Below are 14,056 nucleotides of genomic sequence, written 5' to 3'. Positions count from 1 at the left end.
CTGCCTTCCTTCTATAGTGCACTCTTGCCAAACAAGCCAAGTTTAAAAATCTCCTGTACCTCTTGTTGTGCATGTGAGTGCCTGGTAACTTTCTTTCAAGGTGTGTGAAATTAAAAGAATAAAGTGATCACTGTTTGACACTTTGAGGAAATTTTTGCAAATGTTTGAAGCCTATTGACGATGTTTATTGAATATATCCAGCAAGTCGCTGATGGATGAAATGTTCACCATCAGCTCAGCCCTACTTGGAAGACATGATCGAATTCAGTTAAAGACTGGCAATGCAAGATATGTTAATGTGATTGTCAATTACTTTTTAGTGGTTCATATATCAAACTTGCCATTAAAAGTGTGTGATTCAACAGAATTACAACACCCTTAACTGTTGCTGCAGCAAGTAAGAAGGTTATGGTATTATCTGTCAAATTTGTGATTTAAATTGTTTTTATAAGAACTTATTCAATAGTCCTCATTAGGCTGGGTTGTCCTGTTGTTGTGTAATGACATTCCCAGTCTTTCACACATCATGGACTCTCATAAGCTTATTTGAAAGTCTAACTACACCTACACCATAAACACGTTCTGTTGTCTACAGTGATGTGACAAACTTTTGGGTTTGCTTTTGGACTGATATATTTGGAGTGTTGAGACTCCAGTCAGATATGATGTCTAACAATTGCTAATGGTTGTCATTGTGTGCATATGATCTGGCGTTGGACTTGAGCCATCTGTATTATAGGTGCACTGATTGTGATTTTTTTTTTAATAACCAATTCTTGTGTGTGGGACAGAAGATTGGCTGGATTTACTTGATTTCAAGGCAGTGTAAGGTTTGCAAATGAGACATGGACAAATCAGATAAGGACCGTAATTCTAAAATAGTTTTATACACTGTTTTAAAATATTGAACTGTTTTTTTGCAATTTACAATTTGAACATTTATTTTTGTAATGTACAATTTTTCATTAATCAGTTTTCATACCGGCATTATCCACTTCCTGATTGCAATGTGCAGTAACTATCAATGCAGCATCAGCTTTTGAAATGCTTGCATGCATTGTTCTTTATATGGATATAAACTTAAATTTGTACACATAATTACTCATTATTTTTAAAAATGCTTTACCTTGTACAAATTCTTCACTACCTGGTGTTCAGGGCTTACATTTGTGATGTTTCAAAGGCAAGATGAAAGGACTAGAGCCAACTACCTCCCTCATTACTTAAGTGATCTTTGTACCTCCTTTTTAGATTGCTTAATTTTTTAAAACTTTAGAATTTTGGCTTTTGGAGTTTATTTTTGAACTTTACATTGGTATTTTTTAAGGCAAACCTCATTAGTAATACATGCAGGTGTGAACTAACGACAAAACCCCACATTCTCCAAGCTTTATTATAATTGACTAAAGCAGGATTTGGAAAGCTTTTGTTATTATAATATAGTGGTCTCCTGCATTTATGTCATACAGTTGGTTACAGTAGCTGCTACTTCTAGGCTGTGTACTGATCACAGTGAGCTCTATGGCTGTTCTTGCAGATCTCCATTTACCATGATCTGAAATATCATATATTGGATCAGGTTATCTTCAGTGTTGTTGATGCTGATGGGCAATAGTGCAGTTTGGAAGCATTCTCAAATAGCATTGCTGTTTGCTTCTTCTAGCCAGTTATTTCTGCAGCTTGTTGGAACTGTTTTTTCAGCTCATTAAGTCAAGGATGTCCTGTCCTGTCTTTTTGGTAAACATTTTTTTTTTTAACCTGTCATTCATTCATTTTCATACCATCTGTTTACATTTTTCAACCAACAATCCATTATCCAACCCGCTATATCCCAATTACAGGGTCACAGGAGCCAATCCCAGCCAGCACAGGGAGCAAGGCAGGAAACAAACCCTGGGCAAGGGGCCAGCCCACCGCAGGGCACATACCCACACACTAGGGACAATTTTAGAATCGCCAGTGCACACGTGGGAGGAAACCGGAGTACTCGGAGGAAACCTATGCAGACACGGGGAGAGCATGTAAACTCCACGCAGGGAGGACCTGGGAAGCAAACCCGGGTCTCCTAACTGCGAGGCAGCAGCGCTACCCACTGTACCGCCTTCATTTTTCAACCAGACCGTGCCAAATCACACATAACTGACTGCTTGCCAGAGTTGTGCACTCAGGAATATGTATAGTCAAGTACCCAGACCTTTCTTAGCTGATTTACCAGAATATCTCATAAATATTCTATGATTTGCTTCCCACACAATAATTGGTTACATATATCAGTATGTTGCATATTTAATAGATTTCCCCAACTATGATGGTTTTACCTTGTATTAGAACCCTCCCCATTCTTCTGGATAAACCTTCCTTTTGCTCTGATTTTAGAATAATTTGTTAAAGATTATTTCTTACCTGTTTGCAAATTCAACCAATGCTTATTTTTATCACATTATATTACTGTATGTACTGTGTATTGGCTTAAATCAATTGCTTTTCTTTAAAACTTGCGTTTATTTTTCAGAAGGAAGTTTATCTACTACATGGAATGAAAAATATACTTCTGTAACAAAGACTCCAAGCATGAAGACAAAAAATTCATTTTCGTCAATGGAAACTGTAAGTAACACAATAAGTTTGTCTTACAAATTGAGTATTGTGTCTCAACTAGAATTATACTGTATGTGGATTTCAAAATCAAGTTTGTCTTGTGTACACAGAATAGCAAGTGGATCTTTGTAGCTATCTGATATAAAAACTGTCTTTGAATCAAGTGATGTGAGTTAACAGCCCCATGAAGAAGAGAGTCCAGGGATTGCAGCACAGCCGAAGTCTTTAATAATATTATTTATCTTTCTAAGGCAGCTTGTGAATAGGGATGAAGCGGTTACTGGTTTTTACAATAAACTACACTGAAATCCCTGGCAGTTATTACACCATTTCATATTTTGATTACTTCTCTAACCATTGCCAATTACCATGTTTCCAAAAAAAAAAATAATATGCAGTGTGCATTTAACACTGTCAAGCGTTTCAAAAGTGTTAGAGTAGTTATTTTAAATTTCCCCTTATCTGCAAAACATGTAGAAATATAAAGTTGCACTGAAAGGGAGAAAAACATTGAATATAATCAATCATCTTTCTGACCATCACCAGCTGCTATACAGCAAATTCAAGGTAAGGTAATTTATAGTTCATTGCTTTTTAACTTGCTAATTGCTTATCGATATGAAACTTTTAGTGTACATGTTCTAGTAAGTATTTGACTGCAAATGTATTGTCCTCATGTATATGTTTTCCAGGTTTCTGCACAGTTTATTGCATATCTATCCAGTATGTTTTGTTAATTCACATTGCTTGTATATGTCAAAAACAGGCTATGTTTACCTCCAGCTTTATGAATTGACCAGGAGTAAAATTTTGAATTTATAGCATTCACATAAACATTTGCAGTGGAATAAGATGATCCTGTTGAATAAGGTCATGTATATTTTAAAAAACATGTTATATCAGGGCCTGAAATTCAACGAGGGATTACAAGTTCACTGCCCAAATATATTATATTTTTAAATTTGGATTTTTGAAGCACAAATTTCCCACATTTTGTTTGGGAAGCATTTTCTCTTGTTTATTGCAAGAATATTTGTCCTTTTTTTTTTTTAAAACTCACTGATTTATTATTGTTCCTTATTTGTTACTTACAAATTTCTTTACTACTTTGTTTGTTTCTTTACACTTGTATGCTTAGGATGTTGCCTTTCTGTTGCTTTTGACCAAGATTGCCAAATTCCATTATAGTAGCAATCTGATTGGAGCTACACATAGACATTGCTGCCACACAATGTCCGGTGTTTAAACTGTGACTTGGAAGAAACTTAACAAAACCTTATTAGCAACAGTTCATGGTAATCTTGCTACCAAAACCATTTACTCCAACCAAGAGGAGCATGAAGCAAGAACCTATCATGCTAGCACTGGTCACAATGCAGGTAGAGGGCCTAGACAGTGTACCAATCTGTTGCAGCGTCCACTCACATACAACTCCACACTCATACCAGGACCATTTTAACTAAACCACCAAAGCTTTGTGAATGTGGAACAAGACTGAAAGACCCTGAAGCAAAACGCAGAGACACAGGAGGACCTGCAAACTCCACAAATGCAATCGGGTTCTGGATTTGAAGCTAGTATGTGTTTACTCTACAGTCCCGGTGAGTCATTAGCATGACTGACAGTGGCAAGGGAAGCAAGATACTTTGTGAAAACTAGTGCATACAGTATGATAACAGCCTTAACAACTTTAAACAGTTTGTAAAATATATACATTTGGACAAGGACTTACTGTTAAGTATTCTTCATGAGTTTCTATTTTCCATCATCAAGTTTCAGGTGTGTGCCTTGTGTTCTTGAGCATACGATATGAGCCAGTAATTTAAACTGTATTATTTGGCTTGGCCCATCTTCAGTGGCGTGCAAAGGTTTGTGCACCCTTGCTTAAAATGTCTGTTACTGTGGATAGTTGAACAGAAGTTGAAATGGTCACCAACAAAATGATTAAGGGCCTGAAGCAAACGTTTGGGCCTGACATGGTCAGTACTTAGTAACACCCATTTTGACATGAATCACAGGTTGTAAATACTTTTTGTAGCCATCTAAGAGTCTTTGAATTCTTACCTGGGGTGTTTTTGCCCATTTGTCCTCGCAAAAGGCTTGTAATTCTGCAAGATTCTTCTAGCGTATTGCACTGCTCTTTTGAGATCAATCCACAGATTTTCAAAAATGGTTTTGCCATGGACCTCACAGTACCCTGACCTAAACCTCAGCTTGTACCTCTTGAGGTAGGTCATTGTAGATTTTGAGGTGCGTTTCTGATCATTATCTTGCAGGACCCATCCTCTTTAACTTCAACATTTTTACAGATGGTGTGATGTTTGCTTCTAGAATTTGCTGGTGGTATTTTGAATCAATCCATCTACCAATGACATGTTTTCTGTGCCACTTGTTGCAACACAAGCCCAAAGTATGATTGATCCATCCCAATGCTTAACAGATGGAGAGGTGTTCTTTTCCTGGAATTTGTCACTTTTTTTTTTTTTCTCCAAGCATAACTTTGCACATTGTAGCCAAAATTTTCTGTCTTGACTTCAGTAGTACACAGGACTTATTTCCAAAATGCAGAAGACTTGTTACGTTCATTTTCAAACTTCAGACACTGAATTTTTTGGCTAGGACACAGCACAGGTTTTTTTCAGCTTACAGGAGCCCATGGCTGCTGATTATTGGGACAAGGCTTGAAGAATCAGAGAATTTATACATCTTTGCAATCTGCATCACCTGGGGGTTTTCTAGTGATGGCTGTAAACAATCCATACTCTATGGTGCAGTGGTGGCTCTGAGGCTAGGGATCTGCACTGGAAATCGGAAGGTAGCTGGTTCAAATCCCGTAAAATGCCAAAAGGGACTCTGATCTGTTGGGCCCTTGAGCAAGGCCCTTAACCTGCAATTGCTGAGCGCTTTGAGTATGAGAAAAGCGCTATATAAATGCAAAGAATTATAGCCGTAAAGAGCTAATTTAAATTCTGAGACCTTAGTAAGCTTGAAATCTGAAATATCTTGGGGCATCCAGACTTTTGCATGGTTCTCCTTTCCTTTTTTTTTTTTTTTCCACTGTTCAATTGTACAAAACAAATGCAGTACATTTCTTCTTTCGGCTGCTCCTGTTAGGGATCTTCTTCCATATCATCCTGTCTTCTGTATCTTGCTCTGTTACACCCACCAACTCAATGTCCTCTGTCTACATCCATAAACCTTCTCTTAGCATTTCCTTTTCCATGGCAGCTTTATCGTTAACATCCTTTTCCCAATATACCCAGTATCTCTCTTCTGCACATGTCCAAACCAACGCAATCTCGCCTTCGTCTCCCAACTATCCTTGAGCTGACCATCTAATGTACTCATTTCTAATCCTGTTCATCCTCGTTACACCCAGTGCAAATCTTAATATCTTCAACTCTGCCACCTCCAGCTCTCTCTCCAGCTTTCTGGTCTGTGGCACTGTCTCTAACCCGTATAACATAGCTGGTCTCACTATTGTCCTGTAGACCTTCCCTTTCACTCTTGCTGAAACCTGTCTGTCTCAAATTACTCCTAACACTCTTCTTCTCTCATTTCACCCTGCCCTGTACTTCTTTTTTTTCTCACCTCTCTTCCACAATCCCCTATGCTCTGAATTGTTGATTCCAGGTATTTAAACTCTATCACCTTCATCAACTCTACTCCCTGCATCCTCACCATTTTTTCTCACCTGCCTCTCATTCATACACCCATATTCTGTCTTGTTCTTGCTGACCTTCATTCCTCTCCTCTAGAGCAAACCTCCAACTCTCCAGGGTCTCCTTGACCTGCTCCCTACTCTCGCTATAGATCACAAAGTCATCAGTAAACCTCATAGTCCACAGAGACTCCTGTCTAATCTCATCTGTCAACCTGTCCATCACCTTTGCAAATAAGAAAGGACTCGGAGCCGATCTTTGATGTAATCCCACCTCCACGTTGAATGCATCCGTTATTCCTACTGCAGTTCTCACCACGGTCACACTTCCCTCATACATACTACTTCTGCCACACCCGACTTTCTCATACAATACCACAACTTCTCTCGAGGCACCCTGTCATATGCTTTCTCCAAGTCCACAAATACACAATGCAACTCCTTCTGGGCTTCTCTATACTTCTCCATCAACACCCTAACACCCTCAGAGCAAACATTGCATCTGTGGTGCTCTTTCCTGGCATTAAATCATACTGCTGCTCACTAATCATCACCTCCCTTCTTAACCTAGCTTCCACTACTCTTTCCCATAACTTCATGCTGTGGCTCATCAATTGTACCCCTGTAGTTACCACAGCTCTGCACATCCCCCTTATTCTTAAAAATTGGTACCAGTACAGTTGTTCTCCACTCCTCAGGCACCCTCTCACTTTCCAAGGTTCCATTAAACAATCTGGTTAAAAACCCCACTGCCATCTCTCCTAAACACCTCCAATCTTCCACAGGTATATCATCTGGACCAACAGCTTTCCCATTCTTCATCCTTTTCATAGCTGACGTTACTTCCTCCTTGAAAATCTTTTGCACTTCTTGATTTACTATCTCCACATAATCCAACCCTCTCTCTCTCTCTCTCTCTCTCTCTCTCTCTCTCTCTCTCTTCACTCATCATCCTCTCAAAGTACTCTTTCCATCTGCTCAACACACCCTCCTCACTTGTTAGTATGTTTCCATCTTTATTCTTTATCACCCTAACCTGCTGCACATCTTTCTCAGCTCGGTCCCTCTGTCCAGCAAATCAGTACAGGTCCTTTTTTCCTCTTTAGTGCCTCTCATACAACTCATTATATGCCTTTTCTTTAGCCTTCACCACCTCTCTCTTCACCTTACACCTTATCTCATTGTACTCTTGTCTACTTTCTGCATCTCTCTGGCTATCCCATTTCTTTGACATCGTCTTCCTGTGTATACTCTGCTGTACTTCCCCATTCCACCACCAGGTTTCCTTTTACCAAGCACCCTTCTTGCTGTCTCTCTTACTACTTCTGCTGAAGTTGCCCAGCTGTCTGACAACTCTTGACTGCCACCCAGTGCCCGTTTTTACCTTCTCCCAAAACTCAACCTTGAAGGTAATCTGAATTCACAGTAGCGCGTTTCAAGAGCTGAAAATCACTTTCAGTAGATGTGTTACAGCTGGTTTACCACAAGGAAACTGTTCAAACCAGTACATTTCTGTAGAATACTCCATTTCACATGTGATGCAAGTGGTTTCAGCACATAAGTTAAGAATCATTGAGTTACACTCAACTTCAGTTTTGCCCAATGCGTTTCAATGGGGGAAAAAAAAGTGAGTTTGAGATGTTGAAGTGCACTTTGAAAAACACTTAAGAACTGTTTGGATGGTTTCCTAACCATTAGATCCTTGGCTTTGCCCTCACTCTCTCTTCCTCTTCTTGATCTCCAACGTCATCCTACAGACCACCATCCTATGCTGCCTAACTACACTTTCCCTGCCACCACTTTGCAGTCTTTAATTTCCTTCAGATTGACTCTTCTGTATAGGATATAATCTACCTGTGTGCATCTTCTTCCACTCTTGTATGTCACCTTATCTTCCTCCCTCTTCTTAAAATATGTATTCACCACAGCCATGCCCATCCCTTTTGGAAAGTCCACTGTCCTCTGACCTTCTTCATTCCTCTCCTTGACCCTATACCTATTCATCACATCCTCATTTCCTCTGTTCCCTTCACCAACATGTCAATTGAAATCTGCTCCAATTGCCACTTTCTGTCCCTTGGGTATACTGTTCATCACTTCATCCAACGCACTCCAGAAATGTTCTTTCTCATCCATCGAACACCCAACTAATATTGATCATCACACCTCCAATTTCCAGCTTCATAATAATTACTGTCTGACACTCCTCGCCTCCAAAACACTGTTGACATACTGTTCCTTCAGAATAACTCCTACTCCATTTCTCCTCCCATCCACACCATGATAGAACAATTTGAATCCACCTCTGATCCACCTGGCCTTACTTCCCTTCCATTTAGTTTCTTGCACGCACAATACAGTGGGATGCAAAAGTTTGGGCACCTTGTTTAATAGTCATTATTTTCCCGTATAAATCATTGGTTGTTACGATAAAAAATGTCAGTTAAATATATCATATAGGAGACACAGTGATATTTGAGAAGTGAAATGAAGTTTATTGGATTTACAGAAAGTGTGCAATAATTGTTCAAACAAAATCGGGCAGGTGCATAAATTTGGGCACCGTTATCATTTTATTGATTCCAAAACTTTTAGCACTAATTATTGGAACTCAAATTGGCTTGGTAAGCTCAGTGACCCCTGACCTACATACACAGGTGAATCCTATAATGAGAAAGAGTATTTAAGGGGGTCAATTGTAAGTTTCCCTCCTCCTTTAATTTCTCTGAAGAGTAGCAACATGGGGGTCACAAAACAACTCTCAAATGACCTGAAGACAAAGATTGTTCACCATCATGGTTTAGGGGAAGGATACAGAAAGCTGTCCCAGAGATTTAAGCTGTCTTGTTTCCACAGTTAGGAACATATTGAGGAAATGGAAGACCACAGGCTCAGTTCAAGTTAAGGCTCGAAGTGGCAGACCAAGAAAGATTTCGATAGATAGAAGCGACAAATGGTGAGAACAGTCAGAGTCAACCCACAGACCAGCACCAAAGACCTACAACATCATCTTGCAGCAGATGGAGTCACTGTGCATCGTTCAACCATTCTGTGCACTTTACACAAGGAGATGCTGTATGCGAGAGTGATGCAGAGGAAGCCTTTTCTCCACCCACAGCACAAACGGAGCCGCTTGAGGTATGCTAAAGCACATTTGGACAAGCCAGCCTTATTTTGGAATAAGGTGGACTGATGAAACTAAAATTGAGTTATTTGGGCATAACAAGGGGCGTTATGCATGGAGGAAAAAGAACACAGCCTTCCAAGAAAAACACCTGCTACCTACAGTAAAATATGGTGGTGGTTCCATCATGCTGTGGGGCTGTGTGGCTAGTGCAGGGACTGGGAATCTTGTAAAAGTTTAGGGATGCATGGATTCCACTACGTATCAGCAGATTCTGGAGACCAATTTCCAGGAATCCGTAACAAAGCTGACGCTGCGCCGGGGCTGGATCTTCCAATAAGACAACGACCCGAAACACTGCTCAAAATCCACTAAGGCATTCATGCAGAGGAACAAGTACAACGTTCTGGAATGGCCATCTCAGTCCCCAGACCTGAATATAATTGAAAATCTGTGGTGTGAGTTAAAGAGAGCTGTCCATGCTCGGAAGCCATCAAACCTGAATGAACTAGAGATGTTTTGTAAAGAGGAATGGTCCAAAATACCTTCAACCACAATCCAGACTCTCATTGGAACCTACAGGAAGCGTTTAGAGGCTGTAATTTCTGCAAAAGGTGGATCTACTAAATATTGATTTCATTTCTTTTTTGTGGTGCCCAAATTTATGCATTTTCTGTAAATCCAATAAACTTCATTTCACTTCTCAAATATCACTGTGTGTGTCTCCTATATGATATATTTAACTGACATTTTTATCGTAACAACTAGGGATGCACCGAAATGACAATTCTGGGCCGAAAACGAAACCGAAATTTTTGGATGCACTTGGCTGAAAACCGATACCGAAACCGAAAATGGCTTCATTAAAAAACATGTTTAAAATATTTTCTTTTTGTTTGTATTAAAAAAACTACAAATTAATTAAGCAATCAAACTTTTATTGATAATAAATAACCGTAATAAGGCTGTTTAACAATAACAAAACTAAATAAAATTTCTTTCTGTAACAAAATTGTGCAAAAAAATGCTAGCTGCTTTTTTACTTCAGTTTTAAATTACTGTACCAAACAACAGTGCAAAAACAGAAGAAAAATAAATAAATCCAACCTCTTACTGTAAACAACATAACTATACACACTAAATTGGTCTGCTTTTAATTTAAGCAAAAGAAGCAGGTTTATCTTTATGAAAACTTTTTCAGTTTTCTGGCTGAAGACACAGTTCCTCTTCTCATGAAGGACATACTGCACTGAATAAAATCACTCAGTCTGTGCTAGCTTTTAGTGCCTTTACGAATTGTGCAAAATATTACCTGCATTAAACGCTTTTACTTCAATTTTAAATTACTGTGCAAAACAACATTGCAATAACAGAATAAATAAATCAAACCTTTAACTGTAAACAACATCAAATTAGGCTGCTTTTATTTTAGCAAAAGTGGCAGATTTCTCTTTATGAACAAAAGTTGTTCAGCTTTCTGGCTGGAGAGACGATTTCTGTTCTCATCAAGAACATGAGATGCTGCACTGAATAATCTCTCACTGTCTGTGCTGGTGCTTGGGGCAGATAAGTACTTGCGCGCAGTCCATGCAAGCAAAGGAAAGCGATCTTTGTTCGCGCGCCAGTAGTCAAGTGGATTGTCACTTCTGCCAATGGGTAGTTCAGCTAGATAGGTTGCTACTTCTTGTGAGGCTGCGCTTGCTCTTACACGCTGTGGGTTGGGACGCTTTCCTGTAAAATTTCGTCAAACATATCAGAAAGCGAAGGAATGTGCGCCTCATCACTTGTAATGCGTGACCGCTTCTCAGGCACAGTTTGCTCTGTTCTCCCTGTCGCGGCTTGTGCTTCACAAGAGGTTTCAAGAGCCGTAAGCTCTGTTTGCACCATTTCGCGTACATCCTGCCTTTTCTCATCGTCAAAGTAATGGTCTTTAAAGCGTGGATCTAATATTGTTGCAATGCCGTAAAGAGGGTTGTACTCAATGTCTTGGAAGCGCTTGTTAACAGCCTCCAGTAGAGTTTTTAGCTGTTTTTACGCCATGATCTGTTTCCGCCTCTTTTCCAAGCAGGCGCTTCAGTGCTGCGATCAGTGGAATAACTTCAGCAACAGACGCTTGAGCTGAGCTTATTTCCTTGGTTAACTATTCAACGGGCGAAGAGAGACAATGTTTTCCACCAACATCCACTGATGTGCACTCAAAGTTGCTGGCAGGTTGTGATCTGTGATGTATGCAGCTAAAACCCGCTTCTGTTCAAGTAATCCTTGCAACATATAGTATGTACTGTTCCAGCGAGTGGCCACATCTTGCTGTAGTCGCTTTGTTGGCATCCCAAACTGTTTTTGCAAATCTTGTAGTCTGGAATAAGCAAGCGGAGAATGCTTAAAATGTCCCACAATTTTTCTCCCAGTTGCTGTGATTTCTGATATGCTTCGCTGACTTAGCACTCCCTCATTCACAGCCAACTGCAGCGTGTGTGCCATGCAAGGTATGCTCTTTAATCCACTGTCATCCATAGCCTTTATCATGTTCCGTGCATTATCTCTCACAATCACATGCACTTTAGACTTGTCTATGTTCCAAGTTTCAAACATGTTAGCCAAAGCATCGGATATTGCTGCTGCAGTGTGTGAGCCGACAAACTCCTGTGCATGAAGCAGAATGTTTTGCAATTTAAACTCGCGCTTATCCACTGCGCTGTCAAACTGAGCATGCTAGTTGGACTAACGTCAGAGCTCCATATGTCTGTGGTAAAACTTAGAGCAGAGATATCTGTGGTCATGAGCTCATGAACATGTTTTGCAACACGGTCATACATTTCAGGTAGAGAGGTCTCTGCAAAATACCGTCTGCTTGGCAGTGTGTAACGCGCTCAATGTGGTGTATTAGCCTACGAAATCCGATGTCCTCCACGACTGAAAACGGCTGGTCATCTAAAGCAATGAATTCCATTACTTTCTCTGTTATGTCACGTGCTTTAGCACTGTCATTTGCAAATTTCTTAATTTTTTCGAAAAATGTGGCAACCGAGGGTGTTGATGTGCTAGTTGGCTTAGTTTTAACCAACGTTGTTTGACGGTATTCCTCAAATTCAATTGCGTGTCTTGACTTAAGGTGGTGTATTAAACCTGTAGTCGAAAATGTCTCTGCTGTTGAACCCCCTCTTGAAACTTTTGCAGAGCAAATGTTGCATATTGCAACTTTGCTGTCCTCATCTGAAACTTTGAAGTGCTTCCAAACCGACATACCCGTGTTTGATGCGTAATGACAGCGCCAACGAGACGGAGGATGGGAGAGCGATGGCGACAATTTCGGCTTTTATTTTCGGCGCTTTCTTACGTTTCGGCCGAAACTTTTCGGCGGCCGAAATTTCGGTGCATCCCTAGTAACAACCAATGATTTATACGGGAAAACAATGACTATTAACAAGGTTGCCCTAACTTTTGCATCCCACTGTATATCAACCTTCCTTCTCTCCATCATATTGTCTATCTCTGAATGTTGGCAGTATGACTGTTAAGGGAACAAAGCTCCTACCCTCAATTCCACTTTACTTTTCTCCTGTCCTTGTGCCCCGGGACACGTCTCCTTTCTCGGCCTACAGTAGCTCAATTTCCGCCAGCACCCTGTTGGCTAACTGTACTGGTGGTGGTGGTCGTTGTTAACTTGGGCCTCAACTCATCCGGTATGGAAATTTTTATCATTGTCTGCATATTGACCTGGCAAAATTTTACACCAGATGCCCTTCTTGACGTAATCCTCCCCATTTATCCGGGCTTAGGATCAGTATGAAGAAACACACTGGTTTGTGCATCCCCTGTGGGATGAAAAAACTAATCTTGCATAAAGTGCTGTAATTTTATGTCTTTTGGTAATCCGTTCATCTTCTGCTCTTAAATCTGTTCACAGTAACAGACATTTTAAGCAATTGTTCCCAAACTTTGGCATTCCACTGTATAGAAAGATGGAATTCCAGACATGGGGATCTTTGTTATTGCTGGTGTATAATTTTCGCTTGGTTTAAGTTATTTAATTTGATTTTCCTGCAGTTTATTATTTAGCCTTCAAGAGTTAGTTTGTTAAGATTTTCCTTTTTCTTTAGCAACATGGGGTGCATTTTGTTGTGTTTTGTTGAGGGGAAATGGTGGCTCCCTTTTCAGCACAGGAAGGCAGTGGAATTGCACTTGCTTTTTGAAGGATAATGTTAGTAGAGTCAGACTGTCTGCCGATAGATTGCTGAGAAAGAGAGACCACTGGGTGGCTGAGCATTTTGCTTTGTAATCAGAGCAGATTGAAGCTTCCTTATAAATTTAGGAGCCTATACTAGTTAAAATGTGGAGCATTATTTTTCTTGATCGCAGGTTGATTCAGAGCGTGTACTTTGGTTATTTTTTTAAGGCCGCTTTATACCTATGGATTAAGTTCATATTTGGATAAGAGCCTAGGATTTTATTTATTTCCCTACTAGGTGTTTTTAGTCTCTTTTTTTTATTTTAAATATTTTTCACTGTAAATATTTTTTACACCCTGAACTAGGAGTTCATTTTTAAGTGACTGTGTGGAATAAAATCTGCCTATTTTCTTCTCTACATCTGCCATCCTTATTGCCTATTTTTGCAACCATTTTTATGAATCAGTCCCTAACAACCAGCAGGTCTTCTGGTCCTATAGGTGG

General features: G+C 39.8%; 1 protein-coding gene across 2 annotated transcripts in view; it reads left to right on the top strand.

The window, feature by feature from the left end:
* The window catches only part of lin9 (lin-9 DREAM MuvB core complex component), a 268,691-nt gene that overhangs the window by 81,858 nt on the left and 172,777 nt on the right, over window positions 1–14,056 (top strand). For both annotated transcript variants that reach the window (XM_039748225.1, XM_039748226.1), the window contains exon 3: window positions 2,513–2,607. In XM_039748225.1, coding sequence (XP_039604159.1) covers window positions 2,513–2,607 — 95 coding nt within the window. The remainder of the gene's footprint in view (window positions 1–2,512; window positions 2,608–14,056) is intronic.

Source organism: Polypterus senegalus, chromosome 3, assembly GCF_016835505.1.
Source record: "Polypterus senegalus isolate Bchr_013 chromosome 3, ASM1683550v1, whole genome shotgun sequence".
Lineage (NCBI taxonomy): Eukaryota > Metazoa > Chordata > Cladistia > Polypteriformes > Polypteridae > Polypterus > Polypterus senegalus.
This window is presented reverse-complemented; position numbering and strand designations above follow the sequence as displayed.